The following is a 15,987-nucleotide window of genomic DNA, read 5'->3' as shown; positions in this document are numbered from 1 at the left end:
GCTAGCTGTGTTTATTTAATAAACATTGATCTCGTGTTTCCTGTGATCCTGAGCCAGGTGTTTTCAAATATCCTTTAACGCTTATAACAATCCCTAGGAGGTAGCCACAGTTATTATCCGAGGCACAGAGAGGTTAGATTACTTGCCCAACCAAGGTCATACAGCCAGCAAGTGGCAGAGCCGGGATTCAAACACAGGCAGTCTACACCGTCAGTCACCGTGCTGTACTGCCTGGCACAGCAGAGAAACGTCTGTCTTTTTATTCTAATCTATATTAAAAGTGGGAATACAAAAGATAAGCTGAGAAATAAAAACGCATTCCCACAAAAACGTGTACCCAAATGTTCACGGCAGTTTTATTCATAATCGCCCCAAAGTGGAAACAACCGAGTGTCCCTCAACTGAATAGACGAACCAAACGTTGTCTGTCCAGGCAATGGAATATTATACAGCCGTGAAAAGGAACAAAGTACTGACACACGCTCCAGCATGGACGTACTTCGAAAACATCAGCTGAGTGAAATAGCCAGCCACAGAAGGCCATGTATTTATAAGAAACGTCCAGAATAGAGCAATGTATAGAGATGGAAAGTAGATCAGTGATTGTTAGGGCTGCGAGGAGGGGGAATGGGTGACTTTTAATGGGTATAGGAATTTCTTTGGGGGATTATAAAAATGTTCTAAAATTGATTATGGCGATGGGTGCACAACTCTTGTGAATATACAAAAAGCCATTGAATTATATACTTTTAATGGATGAATGGAAATTAATCTAGATAAGCCTGTTTTAAAAAAAACGATAGGCTAAGAGAGTTGTAGGTTTTATAGAAAGGTGAGGGGAAGTCTATTATTGTGCAGAAAAGGATAAAGACAAGCTTCGCACTTCAAATTTTTAAAAATTTATTTTATGATACTTTTTTTTGATTGATTTAGTTTCAGAGAATTATTTTTTCCTCCCAACATTTGATAATGAAAAATTTCAAACATACAGTTACAAGTTGGAAGAATGGCCCAGGAACCTTCCTCCCGCCCTCGCTAGACTTGACAGTGGGTTACATTGTTGCCACGTTTGTTGTATCGCTTTTTCTCTATATCTTTTCTTTGTTCTTTACTGGGGGAAAAAAAAAAAAATTCGAGAGTACGTCGCAGACATGACAGTTCAACCCCGTGCCTTCTAAGAAAAAGGAATACTGCATATCCACGATTGCATCATGACATCTAAGGATATCAACAGTAATTCCATAATGATATGTAATCTAGTTTGGACTCACGTGTCCTTAGTTTTCCTCAAAATGGTTTTTTGGCTGGCCTTGGAATCGGGACCCGAGCAGGCTTGCGCATTGCATTTGGGGCCCGCGTCTCCCCAGGACGCCCTCTCAGCGACCATCGTGCCTCTGTCTTTCCTCACCTGACCTCTCTCTTTCCTCTCTCCCCAGGAGCCCAGGATGTGCGCGTTCGCATGCCAGCTGAGGTACGGGGCCGGCTGGGGGACACTGTGGAGCTGCCGTGCCACCTACTGTCACAAGGGCCTGAGGGCAACGTCTCACAGGTGACGTGGCAACGCCTGGACCCACCCAAGGAGAGCCAGAGTGTGGCTGCCTTTCACCCTTCGCATGGGCTCAGCTTCCCCAGCCCACAGTTTAGCAAGGAGCGGCTGTCCTTCCTCACCATGGGACAGAGCACCGGGGCCAAGCGAGGCCCAGAGATGCGGGACGCCACGCTGGTCCTCCGGGGGCTGACGGTGAAGGATGAGGGCAACTATTCCTGCGAGTTTGCCACCTTCCCCCAGGGCACCAGTCGTGGGGTGACCTGGCTCAGGGCCATAGGTGAGCAGGGTGGGTGGGGGTGCAGGGCACTGGGAGGGGCGCAGCATTTGAGGGGGCCCCCTGCGGGTTTATTTCTCTCTCTGCTTTCTTCGTGGTCGTCAGTCAATTGGCAAATATTTATTTATTAAGCACCTACTTTTCGCCAGATGCTGTTCTGTGAGTTGGGGATACAGCAGGCAACGAGGTATTCGACGAATATACAGCGAGTACTTACTGTGTGCCAGACACTGTTCTAGACTCTAGGGATAAAGCAGTGAGTAAGACAGTGAAGCTCGCCAGCCTCCTGGAGCTTCTACTCCAGTCAGGGGGTTCTAGAGCATAAATAACGTAAATAAGAAAAAGATGAGTAAGTCAGGTGGTTCTAGGTGCTGTGGAAGTTGGAGGGGAGCCGGTTACAGTTTTAGCTAGGGCGGTCTGGCTGTATCTGAACAAAAGCAAGAAGGACGTGACGGAGGGAGCCTTGCCGGTCTGTCTGACCGATGAGAGCAATCGAGCTCGGGCGGAGAGAATGACAAATGCAAAGGCCCTGGGGCAGGGTGCTCCTGGAATGTCTGAGGAAGAGCAAAGACGTCCCTGTGGCTGGAGATGCACGAATGGGAGGATGTAGCAGGAACGAGGCTGAGGAGGTGACGGAGGCGTGGATCACAGACGGCCTCAGAGGGCACGCGAAGACTTTGGCGTTTGCCTGGGAGAATAAGAGCTTCGGCAAGTCCTGTGCAGAGAAGGGTGTGATCTGACTTAGGTTTTCACAGGTTGCTTCTGGCTGTGTGTGGGGGGCGAGGGTAGAAGCTGGGAGACCACAGAGCAGGTGACTGCGAAAGTCGGCAGCTAGATCAGGGTGGAGGCGGTGGGGGGTGGGAACTCTTAGGGGTAAAGCCAGAGGACAAGCAAATTAGTGAAGAAAGGGGACACCAGGATGCTATAGTAGTTAAGAGTAAGGGACCCGGGCGCCTTATTTAGACAGACTGGTCAGGGAAAGCCTCTTAGTCAAGTCCTAAAGCGTAAGAAAGAGCCACCCGTGGGCACGTAGCCATGAGCGGAGGAATGGCATATGCAAAAGCCGGGACCTGACAGTGAGCTCGGCATGTTCCAGGAACAGAAATGAGGCTGGGGAGGCTGGTGGCCAGGGCTCGCGTGACACTCAGCAAGGCACGAAAGCCCACAGGGCCAGACCGCGTGGGCCTCGAAAGCCAAGGCGAGGAGGCTGGACTTCACCTCGGAGGGGAGCGTGCCACAGGGGCACCCTGATCGGATCGTTGAAACATTATTAAAAGATGGCAGGATGTCAGAGGAGAAGGCACAGGTAGACGGAGCTGGGAGACCAGGCGTGAGGAGGCATGGGCTGGGGTGAGGTGGAAGCAGGAACAAAGCCCACCTAGGTGCTTGTCTGAATCGAGGGAGGAGGATGAGGAAGGGCTCTCAGGCTTGCAGCTCCCCCGGGAGAGTGAGTGGCAGGACCACCCAGCGAAGTGGGGCCGACTCAGGGATGGCAATTTTTTTTTTTTTTTTTGAAGGATGCTTTCTTGCTAAATCTTGGCATTTTCCTAGAATCCCACCTTCCCTGACAATGTCCCAGAAGCCATGTCGCTCTGGACCCTTTATTTTCCCCCTCTCAGCCCCAGAGTTCGAAAAGTCTACCCTGTACCGTCTCCAGGTAAACACTTCTTTTTAAGGAGCTGAAACCACAATTTTGCGTAACTCGAAGCATAACTCTTCTCCCCCCACCCCTCTCAAAGGTCTCTCTCCTTGTCCCATCATTTATACTGTTCAGGAGGTACACAGAGGGCACCCGTCGTGCACCAGGCACTGCTGGGCTAGGAGCGCAGAACAGCCCGGCCTCTGCCTTCTTGGAGGGAGCAGGTGACGCGAGCGACAGTCAGACTTCAGGAAAGGCCCCTTGAGGAAGCGAGGCTGCCATCTGGAGAAGAGCAAGCCAAGGAGAAGGGAGGCCAGGGGATTTCAGGCGCGAGGTCGTCAAGACCCCACAGTGCGCTGGGGCGGGGGATGGGGCGGAGTGCTGGAGCAGTCAGGGGTCAGATGGGGGTGACCAGGGAGGCTGTGGGAAGCGGGGAAGAAGAAAGGAGAGGAGCAGCTCAGGAGATACTCGGACGGAGAGGTCCAGGAGGCACCTACAGATGGGAGTCAGAACTCGGGAGAGTCCGGTGAGGGACGCACGTCAGTGACGATGGGTCGGCATTCTTATCCCTCACGGAGGTTTTTATTCCTCCTAATGTTCTTCCATGTTTTCCAGGAGGATGGGTGAAAAATTACAAGCACTGGCTCTATGCCACTTCTGCTCCCACAGTGTAATGGCGATTCTAGGAAAAGAAGTAGAAGGCCTTTCCGCTGGACCTCTGAAGCACCTGGTTCTGCTTCGGCTTTTCTTTTTAAAGCTCAGCTTCTTCCAGGCTTTTGGACGGACACTGCTTTGCTAGCAGAGCGGATCGGGTAGAATGACGGCTGACTTGAGGTAGCGCAGCGAGCGTCAGGCGCTGTCCAAAGAGCTTAACACATCAGTTTATTTAACCCACAGCACAGTTCTCAGGAGTGGGAAGTACTGTTCTCCCCACTCCACAGAATAGAAAACCGAGGTGCAGAGCTGGGAAACGACTCGTCCAAGCCGAGCGGATGCTAAGCAGCAGAGCTGGGGTTCGAACCCCAGCAGTCGAGGCTTAGCTGCTCCGCTCCACTGCTGAGGTGTTTGTTGAATGACTGCAGGTGAGTGACACGCTCCCTCTGTTCTTCCCAGCCCAGCCCCAGAACCACGCTGAAGCGCAGGAGGTCACACTCAGCCTGGAGCCTGTGCCCGTGGCCCGCTGTGTCTCCACAGGGGGCCGTCCACCCGCCCGCATCTCCTGGTTCTCATCCCTGGACGGGGAAGCCAAAGAGAGCCAGGGTCCGGGGACCCTGCCTGGCACGTTCACCGTCACCAGCCGCTACACCTTGGCACCCTCGGGCAAAGCAGATGGTGTCAAGATCACCTGCAAAGTGGAGCACGAGACCCTCGAGGAGCCAGACCTGCTGCCCGTGACTCTCTCCGTGCGCTGTGAGTGTGTCGGGATGTGAGTGTGTCGGGATGTGACCGTGTCCCCAATGCTATCTACGCTGGCTCTCTAGGGTGCTGTCTAAACTATGCCCGAGGGTCACATCTGCACTGCTTCCTGCCCATTGTCTACACTTCTGTGCCGGCTGCCCCAGGCCACATCTGCACACTGCCCCCTCACTGCCTACACTGGGTCCCCTGGGCTCTTTCCTCAGGGCCATAATCAAAGGTCAACACTGCCCCTACTGGCTCCCTTCACTGTCTCTATCGACTACTCTGGGTCCGTACTGCCCAACCCCACACCGTCTCCGCACACGCACACGCACACAGACGCACTCGCGCTGTCTAAATTGGCACCCCCAGGCACTGTCTGCATTGACTCTCCTGGGGTCCCTACACCAATTCCTGCCCCCCAAAGTGATTCCCGTCAGCCCCGCTGGGCCCTGTCGATGCTGACCCCTCCAGTATGTTCTATGCTGGCTCTTCTAAACATCACCCGCACTGACACCCCCTAGTATTACCCATAGAGGCCCCCCCGGCAGGCTTCTCCTGGGCCCTGTCAAATAGCCACTTTACCAGCTCTTCCAGCCACTGTCCAGACGTATTCCATACCCCAGCTCCGCATTTTCCGTGCTACTCCCCGGGCAATACCTTCATTTAAACCAGGAGTCTAACCAGATTCCCTTATCTACTCTGGGCCCGTTGGGAATAACGCATATCATCGGTACTGGCTCCGTCAGGCACTGCCTGCACTGAACAGTAACTCCGCAGAGCCATCCAGGTGGTGTCCCTGGGCGGTGTCCCTACTGGCCCAGACGGATTTGCCCCTGGCAGTTTCCACGGGTCCACCTTCTGCCAGCCCGCTCCGTTTCTGTAGGATTCCCACCTATCTGCTTACCTGTCACTTGCTTTAGGATGTTCCCATCTCTGAGCCAGTCCCCCCGTTTCCTGCAGATCCCCCTGAGGTCTCCATCTCCGGCTATGATGACAACTGGTATCTTGGCCGTAGTGAGGCCACCCTGAACTGTGACGTCCACAGCAACCCAGAACCCACAGGCTATGACTGGAGCACGTGAGTCCTGGGTGAACTTGGACCCCTGGGGCTGAGGGAGGAGGGGGCTGGTGGCCTGGACTCCCAGGTCTGATGGAGGAGGGGGCTGAGGGATGGACTCCTGGCTTTGGAGAAGAGGTGCTAGGGGCCTAGACTCCTAGGTCTGAGGGAGGAGGGGGCTGGGGACCTGAACCGTGAGTCCTCTGGAAGGAGGGAGCTGGCAGTTTGGGGTCTCAAGCAATAAGTTGTAGTTCCTTGGAGCTTAGCTCCTGAGAGCTGTGTCATCAGTGACCAGGCCTCTGCTCCTCTGTGGATTCTGTTGTCCGCCTCACATGACCTCCACATCCCCTAGGACTTCAGGCGTCTTCCCAGTCTCAGCAATAGTCCAGGGCTCCCAGGTGATCATCCACTCGGTAGACAGGCTGGTCAATACGACCTTCATCTGCACTGTCACCAACGCCGTGGGCACAGGCCGCGCTGAGCAGCAGGTCCTCGTTCGAGGTGAGTGGGTCTCAGGGGTGGCGCGTGACGACCAGGTCTGCTCCCAGGTGTTGGGGTTGCGTTGGAGGAGGCTGTGCCGCCGGCTGGGGGAGGGGTCCAGACCCGCCTCACTGATGGGAGAGGAGGTGGTGTGGCTTCCTCTCTCGCCCCCAGATTGGGGTGACAGGGTAGGCGTTGGCAGAGGAGTTAGGAGCATGAGGCCTGTGTTGGGGACTTCCTAGAAAGTAGAGACCTGGCAAGGGTCTTCATAAGGGGACGTAGGGACATTGCCCCGAGCTCCAGCCAGTGAAACAGAATCACACACCTAGTAGTCAGAGGGTCGTGTGTCTGGCAGCGGTGCAGAGACAAATAGAAACACTCGCAGAAACACGAATTTCTTACAGTGTGTGCCGGTCAGTGCCATCTGGAAGCCAGCTCGACTGCGTGTCGGCGTGTTTGTGTGTCTAGAGTTGGTTCTTTGGAAACGGTGGCCGGTGGAGAAATGTGTCTGTGAGGTAGAAGGTTCTCCGAGTCTCCCTGATGTTAATTCGGAAACACAGGTGGGCCCCAAGACACGTGGCCGGGGGGTAAAAGAACGCAGGCAAACTCAGCCTGCGCAAGGCTGATGGAAACGGGGTCGGGATCGTGACTGCAGACCCACACGCCACGCAGGGGGCGGCAGGGACTGGGACAACACCATGCCCCGCGAGACTCAGACACACACTGACCCCATGGCTGGGAACAGTCCCCTTCACGTCAGAGCCTCAGCCAGCAGGACCCGCATCTGCAGACACGCCCTGTGCTTCAATACGCATTGGAATCAGAACAGACACTTGCCCATAATGTAATCCACACACTCAGAGCCTCAGCCAGCAGGACCCGCATCTGCAGACACGCCCTGTGCTTCAGAATGCGTTGGAATCAGGACAGACACTCGCCCATAACGTGACCCGCACGCTCAAACCCATTGTCACCATGACACACACATCGAGAGGCAGGGGCATCGGCCAAGACACTGCACAAAGCCAGAGCCTGCAAGGTGCCACACGTACCTGGGAAGGGCCATTCTGGGGAAGGTCCTCCCGGCGCAGCTCCGTGCTGCACACCTGTGCGAAACACAACACCGGGAACGGTGGCCTGAGTCCCGAGAGACGACCGCAGACAAATGCACAGACATACTAACCCCCAAGCTAGAGACAGCCAAGATGGAAACAGACCCCCTTACCGAGGCATACCCTTACCACATACACGCGCGCGCACGCACACACACGCATACCCCCCCCCACACACACACACCTGGAGAGACACACAGATGACCATAGATCTCTCTTCAGGAATTCAGTCACCAGGGAGGTATGATGGACTTATTCAGAAACACTGTCACAAACGACACACCCGGAGAGACAGCTGGCCCACCCTCAGCACTTGGTCACACTCAGGCACACACACACCTGAAGGGAGGCACTATCACCCAGACACACTGGGAGGAAAAAGGGTGACATCCAGCAGCAAGTCACACACAGAAACATCTCACTTGTGCAGATTCTGAAGGGAGCACCCCGCAGCGGTCTCGGGGTGCACGCCCGCAGCAACTCTCCAGAAACCGTTGTAGAGATTCTCTTTCAACAAATCGTCATCTGACAAATATTTGTTGAGGTTTCCTCTTGGCCAGGCTCTCTCCTTAATGTTGGGAGCACAGTGGTGAGCGAGACACAGCCCCTGCCCTCAAAGATACACCCAGAGGAGGCCAGATCCTCCCACAGCAAGGCACCCAACTGGAAATACACCCCTGAACCTCTACCCCAGAAACCCAAGAAATGGGTCCCCGCCCACGCTCTGTCAGTAGGCACCTGTGCAGCCTGCAGAACACAGGCAGCCACACTTAAGGGTCATCAGAGGAATACAGAGCCATGAAAACATGCCCCCCAAGACACACACACAGGGAAACCCCAAGGTTGTCCGAGAACAGAGCAGCCCCAGAGTTCAGCCCTTTGGCGCGGTATTCACCTAGTGAGACACACATTCTCAGAGGCCCGTCAACAAACTGAAGTTGGGGTGCACACAGAATCACACGCCTGGAGAAAGATAGCACCTAGGAAGGATACCCCGTCTCTGACTACCCCAAGGGTAATCACAGACCGACATACACTCAAAAACATCATCACAAAGACACGCCCTTACAGGTGGATGCCAACAGAAATGGGGACACGCTCTGAGCACCCTAGAAATCCAGGCCCAGGTAATGAGGGTGCCAGCAGATGGCCTCACCCGGAGAGAAAACTCGCAGCTCTTGGCAGAGTCGGTCCCCGAGGGGCTCAGGGACACACCGCATTCCCATGCGCATGCGGACCCAAACACGCCTCATGGACACGCCGGGGTACCACGGGTATGCGGGCCACCCCACGGGCCACACGTCCTTTCAGGGAGAACTTCCAGCCCACAGACACATGGACACTCACCACTGTCTCCAAAACACCACCTCCAGAAACAAATATTCCAACACGCGCTGTGGCTGGCTTCCGGACGCTGTGGAGGCGGTCTGCTTCTGTCTCCCCACTCCAGTGTCCAGGGAGAGACCCATGTCCCCCCTCCCACCAAAAGGTTCACAAAATAGTACTTACCCTTCTTGCTTGAGGTACACTTTTTCTCTTGTACTTTTTTTTTTTTTTTTTACTGCTGCTTGCCAGTCGCTAAATTGATTTGAAGCGCACCGGGTCACGACTCCCTTTTTAAAAACTCCCTAAAACAGATGCCCTCAGGAGCCTGGGGCCCGGCCCCTCCTGTGAACAGAGGTGTGGGGAAGGGAGGGGAGAGTGTAAGTGGCTCCCCACAGTCTCTCCCAGCTCCCCACAGTCTCTCCTGGGCAGGCCCTGCCTGCAGCGGGTGGGGAGGGGTGCATGTGGCGAAGTTCCCGCTGCGTCATGTCTGTCCCTGGTGTGGGGCCCAGATGCCTCCCTTCCTCACCCTTATACCTCCCTCCTTAGGGACCCCTGGCTTCCTTTTCTACATCCCCCAGACCCTCCCCTCCCACCGTTCGGCCACTGCTGGGACAGCTTGAGGGAGAAAGGACAGTGGGCTTTGTGAGCCCCGTTTTTCCACACTGGGGATGGGTGGCCATGCCGCCCGGACCTGGGACTCCCAGCGCTCCGAGGGAGAAACTGTCAGGAGGCCCCTCTCCCTCCTGTTCCTCTCCTCTGGGGTACAGAGAGCTTTGGGATCAGACAGCCTCACACTCAGACCCGCTCCTCCCTTTTCTTGGCTGAATCCGCCCCAAGATTTCGCGACCTTACCTCAGAGCTCATCCTCTGGGTGTCCCAAACTGACGTGCCTACAGCGTCCCGGCAGGTGACCTGGTGGCCGGCTGTGGAACTCGGTTCCCAGCCTTCACTCAGCTGTAGCCCACCACCAGCTGGAGGAAACGAGAGTTTGGTGTTTCCGTTCTGATTTTTTTCCCCCCTAAACGAAATCTGGAATTTTTGATAAAATCATCTGGTTTTTGAAATGTTGGCTAGCAAGTTTAACAGCACCGTGTAGGTATAAGGAAGCACACCTGGAGGTACCAGCTGGCAACCCCTCCGTGCACAAAGCGCCCAACCTATAGCGAAGCCTGAGTGGGTTCTCCCTTCCCCCCTCCACCCCCCTTCCATTCCGCCCAGAGTCACTTCCCCAGTTCCTGTCACTGCCCCCGCCACGCCCCCCCCAGGTGTATCTTCTTGACCTCGTGTCTCCCCTTCTTTCTCACCCCTGCTTCTCTCTCCTCAGACACCCCCCGGGCCTCGCCCCGAGACGCGGGTCCAATGGTGTGGGGGGCCGTGGGGGGGACACTGCTGGTGCTGCTGCTTCTGGCTGGGGGGTCCTTGGCCTTCATCCTGCTGAGGGTGAGGAGGAGGAGGAAGAGCCCTGGAGGAGGAGGAGGAAGAGGAGGAGACGGCGGGGGAGGATCCTATGATCCGAAAACTCAGGTGTTTGGGAACGGGGGACCCCCCGTCTTCTGGACAACAACAGCCCCTGGTCCCCTGAGGCTAGATGGCCAGGACGCAGAGAACTACGAGGAGGAAGAGGAGAAGGCAGAGAAAGGCCTCATGTTGCCTCCACCCCCGGCACCCGAGGACGACATGGAGTCCCAGCTGGACGGCTCCCTCATCTCTCGGCGGGCGGTTTACGTGTGACCCCCCAAGACAGACGGACAGAAAGACAAGAGACAGAGCCGGCCGGTGCCAGCCACGGGTTCCAGAGTGGTTGGACTCGTTTGTCTGGAAGACACTGGAGCTCAAATGCTACCTCCCACTTTCCTGGGGTTCAGAGGGAGGTGGAATATCACACTGGACTCATGTCTCCAGGGCTGCATGGGGGCGGGGAAGGGGGACCCACAGAGGACCCCCCGCCAGAGACTTGGTTTTGGCTCTGGCCCACCCCAGCCTCTGCCCTGTGACACTCAGGAGTCAATAAACGCCTTGGAGGAAAACATCAGGGGTGTCTTGTAATACGTCGGACCCCCTCCTCGGGGGGGTGACAGGGACTGCTAGGTCCCAGGGGTGGGAAGAGCTGAACCGGGCCCAGGGAGCGGGAGCCTGGTGGGGCTAGACTTGGGGAGGCTGGGGGCTCTGACCATTTGGGTCCTTGAAGGACACCTTGGATGCTGAGACCCCCAGGGCCAGTGGGACTGGGAACTGGGCTTAGAGACTGGGGTGCTTGGACTCAAAGGTTCCGGGATCGAGGCTGCCTTCCCGGCTGCGGTGGCCAGACTAGTGAGAGGCCTGACTTCCCCAGAGAGCTGGGCTGGGACCCTGGACCTCTGGGCCCCTGCAGGGGGTGCTATGGTCTGATCCTCTGGGGACAGCTCAGGCCTGACCCGCCCCCCCCCCCCCCCCCGCCACCCTGAAGGTCACAGAGGACCTGGGGAGGGAGGACAGCCCTCTGCATTCTCAGGGCCCTAGGGTGCAGGGCAGGCAGGGGGACTGAGGGACCAGGAAAGTCCCGCCTCGCCACACCGCTCCACAGCAACAGTGGCCTTTCCCAGCCTCCTTCCTCCTCGTTTGTCTCTGGGGGCCGCCCAAAGGGGATTTTCAGTGATTCAGAGGGAGAAGCTGCAGCTCTGTATCCCTCATCCCCCTAACCAGCAAATCTAACCCCAGGCTGGAGGCCGAGGCGGGGGAGCGGGAGGGGCAGGTGTGAATCCCAGTCACCTCTGCTCCCCACCCCCACCCCCACCCCCGCCCCACGACCGTGGAGGGTGGTCTTCGTCCCTGCTCCTGAGGCTGTCACGGGACTCCTTAAGGCTGAGCCGCCAGGAGGGGCTTTGCGAGTTTACTTCTCTCATCGGTTTTGACTTCCACTTACTGCTGGGGACACAGTGGTGACTTGGGCAAACCTAGCCCTGCCCTCCTGGGCATGCAGTCAGTAAGGAAGACAGGAATATCCGTGATTTTAAGATGACAGGGCGTGGACCGAGCGGCAATTATCCTGTTATTCTCCCACACTTGAGCCCTCCCGGGGATGCCAGGTGTGGCACAGGAAGTCGGGCGGTCCAGGCATCCAGACGCGTTCCTCTGGGGGGCTTTATGTCATCTTTGAAGTGGGCTTGATGGAAGGGCGAAGCCTGTGATTAGGGCTTTTGCACATGTGTTATTTCCTCTGGTGGTTTATTGTCCGTCTCACCCCTCCAGTCCCCTGCCCCTCCTCCCGCCCCGGGAGGGTAGTGCCAAGGGGGGGGGGCAGTTCTGTCAACCTGGCATACAGTAGGTCCCGAGCGCACACGCCGGCCCCTCCTTACACGTCTAGCAAACGCCACCTGTGTGCCAGACCTGCCCCTTGGAGCTCACAGTCTAATGTGTGGAAATTGGCGAGTAAACAGGTAATTGCTCTAATAACAACTTTAGGAAGTGGGAAGTGCCACCCGGGAGGCCAGTGGGCCGTGAGCTTCTATCGAGCTCGTTTCCTGGTGCGTTTCCTGGTGCGTGGGAGGAGCTCTGCCCACCCCCCCCCGCCCTGGAAGACTCCATCCCTGTCACGACTGAGGGGGTCTGCCCCCAATCCCAGAATCCTCCCTCATCCTCCGCCTTCTCGCTCCATCCCTCTACCCGCCACCTCCCTCCCCTCATGTCCCTGCGCTTCCCCTCGTCACTCTGCCCTGGCCTCGGTCTTCTTCCTTTCCTTAAAAACACGAGGCTTCCTCGTCGGGGCCTTCGCACTGGCTGTCACCTCTGCCCTCATTTTCTCATGGCTCACCCTGCCTCCAGCTCCTTATTTTGAGTCTCTCTGTTTCACACACCTTGCAGTAAGGCTCTCTCTACCTGCCCTGTCACTTTCTAGCACCTTCCCCTCTATGTAGTTTCATCCTACGTCACTGACTGCCACCTGGCATTGAGCTGTTGTATGTTTCTGGACTGTGGGTCCCCCTGCCCAGCTGGAACATAAGTTCCATGGGGGTAGGGACTTTTGTATGTTTTGTTCACCATTCTATCCCACGACAGATGCTCAGTGAGGATTAGCTGAATGAAAGAATGTCCCCTTGAGAGAGGAGATAGGCAAGTGGGTGGTGGCTTGGGGAGGAGGGCTAAGAATAAGGAGATGCGGTTTCCTCCTGAAAGACCCCTTTACGCTGTCCCTCTTCTTGCAGAGAAGCCCAACACAGCAGGCGCCGGGGCCACGGGGGGCATCATCGGGGGCATCATCGCTGCCATCATTGCTACCGCTGTGGCCGCCACAGGCATCCTCATCTGCCGGCAACAGAGGAAGGAGCAGAGGCTACAGGGGGCAGAGGAGGAGGATGAGTGAGTGGTGGGCCCTGAGAAATGGAGGGGGAAGGGGTCCCAGAACTGGGGAGTCCAGGGCGGGAGGGGAAGGTGGGAGAAAATGTCCCTAATGGCTGTGTGAAACAGAGAGACCCAAAATAACTGACTCAAACGGGGCGGAGAGGAGAGTTTTAGTTCTGTCAGCCGGTGAAATCATCAAAACCCAGGTTCCTGCTACCTTGTTGCTCCATCTTTGTGGCCTTTGTTCACATTTCAAGATCTCACCCCAGTCTTCTATCGTGGTGATGTATTTGATAACCACAAATGGCTATTCCACCCTCAAAGCCCCCATTTCTGCCAGTGGGAAAAGGAAACGGAAATAAAGCGTCGTCTTTTAAGGGAGCCCATCACTTCCTCTCACTTCTCATTGGCCAGAATTAATCAAATTAGTCAAATGGCTGTCCCCAGCTGCAGGGGAAGCTGGGAAATGTGGTCTTCACCCAGCTAAAATCTTTATTAGTATAAGAAAGAAGGAGCCTGGCCATTGGGCGAAACTAGCCACACGGACTCTGTGTACTTGTTATGTGCCAGGCTTGGGGAGATGTGTGACCTCAGTGAAGCCTCATATCCATTCATTGATTCAACACGTATTCAGAAAGTGCCCACGCGGAGTCAGGCCTTGGAGGTTAGGAATTCAGTGATGAGATAAACATTTTAAAAGTGTTCATACATGTAAATATACCACGGAAACCAATTCTCATAGGTTGCTAATGTTAACCGTTTATGAAGGAGGAAATGGGTTCAGAGAGGTGAAATCACTTGCTGAAATTCATCCAGCAAGTAAGCATTTGGGAGGCAAAAGGTTTTGAAATAGCACTACCCAGTGCGTGGGGCGAGGGGGCAGGGAACGCTTGTTAGAAATGCATATTCCTGGTCTCATACCAAACCTAAATCAATTTTCATAAGAAGGGCTCGGAGTCTTTATTTGTAACAGGCTCCCTGAGTCATTCCGATGCACAAGAAAGTGTATGAACCACTGTTTCAACCATCTAATCAATGCAAAACAACTTGCTATTGATCTCCTCTCCTACGCCCAGCCCAGTGCTGAGACTCAGTGGTACCCGAGGTGGCCGTAGCCCTGCCCTCCTGGGATTCACAGTCTGGAAGAGACGGACTGGACCATCTCCTGATGGTCCTGCACAGCCAGGGGTGGGTTAGGGAATCTGAGGGAGCTGGAGCTGTAGAGGCCAGAGGGTCACGGAAGGCTTCCGGGAGGAGGGGAGAGCTGAGCTGGGATTGCAGGCATAGTGAGCATCCATCATTATTATGTATACAGGATGCTCTGGTCTGTAGCTAGGAAGAATGAGAACTTAACATAGTTTGGGGACAGGAAAGCATTTCATTCATTTATTCTTTAAACAAATATTTGCTGAATTCCTCATAATGAGTTCTGGGAATACCGTGTTGAACAAAGATCTCGTTTTCTCCCTCACATTGCTTACAGTGGGGTACAGTCATTGAATATCATCAGAAATAACATTTCGAGTATAAATTCAGTTAAGTGCCCCGAGAGGGAGGTACAGCTAGAGGTGACCATACAACAGGAGTTCCTGATCCTCCTGGCAAATCAGGGAGGCTTCCTGGAAGAAGAAAATTCATGGGATGAGTAGGAGTTAGCCGGGCAAGGGGCATGGGGGCGGTGGAAAGGGAGATCAGGCAGAGAGACGAGCATGTGCAATGGCCCTGGGGTAAGAGGGCTTCTCGGGTCTCAGCTTCTGCTTTACCTACCTCCTACCCCACAGCCTGGAGGGGCCTCCCTCATACAAGCCACCGACCCCAAAGGCAAAGCTGGAGGAGCCAGAGATGGTGAGCACTTCCCCTGGAGCCCAGGCTTCCCCGACCTCCACACCCACGTTTCCCCACTGAGGAGGAGGGGCTGGGGGGAAGAGGCCGGCTGTGTGAGGGTCCTGACCTGCCCCTCCCCCTTCCACTGCAGCCCTCCCAGCTCTTCACCCTGGGGGCCTCGGAGCACAGCCCACTCAAGACCCCCTACTTTGATGCTGGAGTCTCATGCACTGAACAGGTAGAAGTTTGGCAGAAGACAAGGGTGGATTCGCGGTTGGGTTTAAAGGCCAGGGGTCAGTCCCTGACCTAAGAGGTCAAAGACTAACCGTCACAACTCAAGTTCAAGGCTGTGTCTCTGGTTAGAGCTTAGGGCATTGAGATGTGTTTGGAATTCGTTGGGGAAGGTCATGATCGAAAGAATCCAAGGACATGAGGTCAGAGTTTAAAGTCAGTTAGCGAAGACGGTTGAACATCTACGTTTGCCAGATACTGTGGGACAAGACAGACAAGTCACTCCCCTCGGCAGTCTACTGGAGGTCAGGGGTCACATACTGAGGTTGCGACAAGTCAAGGTTTAAGGAACTTTTCAGGCTTAAGGTTTAGTAGTCGAGGTCAAGACTGGAGTCAGAGGTTCATGAGGAAAAACTTGGGGTCAGGACTCCAAAGACAAAGTAGGGACTCAAGATTGACAGGGTGAGGTCAATGCTCTCAGCTGAGTTAGGGTCAAGCCATATGATTGCCCCGGTGCAGTACTGACCCAGGTGACAAGGGGCGCGATCAGGTCTGGTTGGCATGGGGAGATGGTCAGGATATTGGAGTCAAGGGGGCAGATTGGGCTTCTGTGTCATATTCAAGAGGTGACCTTGGGCTCTTATTCCCTCCCCGCCTCCAGGAAATGCCTCGGTACCATGAGCTGCCCACCTTGGAAGAGCGGTCAGGGCCCCTGCTCCTGGGGGCCACAAGCCTGGGGTCCCCCATCCTGGTGCCTCCAGGGCTGCCTGTTGTCGA

The 15,987-nt window shown here is 55.4% G+C and overlaps 2 protein-coding genes across 3 annotated transcripts in view; both read left to right on the top strand.

Moving 5' to 3' along the window:
- Positions 1-10,536, top strand: part of BCAM (basal cell adhesion molecule (Lutheran blood group)) — a 33,960-nt gene extending 23,424 nt beyond the window's left edge. The window contains exons 13-14 of the mRNA XM_023535249.1: positions 3,850-3,858; positions 10,522-10,536. The gene's annotated coding sequence lies outside the window, so the exon portion shown is untranslated. The remainder of the gene's footprint in view (positions 1-3,849; positions 3,859-10,521) is intronic.
- Positions 1-15,987, top strand: part of NECTIN2 (nectin cell adhesion molecule 2) — a 27,462-nt gene that overhangs the window by 8,371 nt on the left and 3,104 nt on the right. The window contains exons 2-8 of one of the 2 annotated variants that reach the window (XM_011367977.2): positions 1,437-1,826; positions 4,576-4,872; positions 5,824-5,941; positions 6,273-6,421; positions 13,020-13,173; positions 14,937-15,000; positions 15,131-15,217. In XM_011367977.2, coding sequence (XP_011366279.1) covers positions 1,437-1,826; positions 4,576-4,872; positions 5,824-5,941; positions 6,273-6,421; positions 13,020-13,173; positions 14,937-15,000; positions 15,131-15,217 — 1,259 coding nt within the window. Of the gene's footprint in view, positions 1-1,436; positions 1,827-4,575; positions 4,873-5,823; positions 5,942-6,272; positions 6,422-10,162; positions 10,868-13,019; positions 13,174-14,936; positions 15,001-15,130; positions 15,218-15,987 lie in introns of those variants that run through there. The other variant, XM_011367973.2, reaches the window with a different exon arrangement.

This window comes from Pteropus vampyrus, unplaced genomic scaffold (assembly GCF_000151845.1).
Source record: "Pteropus vampyrus isolate Shadow unplaced genomic scaffold, Pvam_2.0 Scaffold138, whole genome shotgun sequence".
NCBI classification, from domain to species: Eukaryota; Metazoa; Chordata; class Mammalia; order Chiroptera; family Pteropodidae; genus Pteropus; species Pteropus vampyrus.
This window is presented reverse-complemented; position numbering and strand designations above follow the sequence as displayed.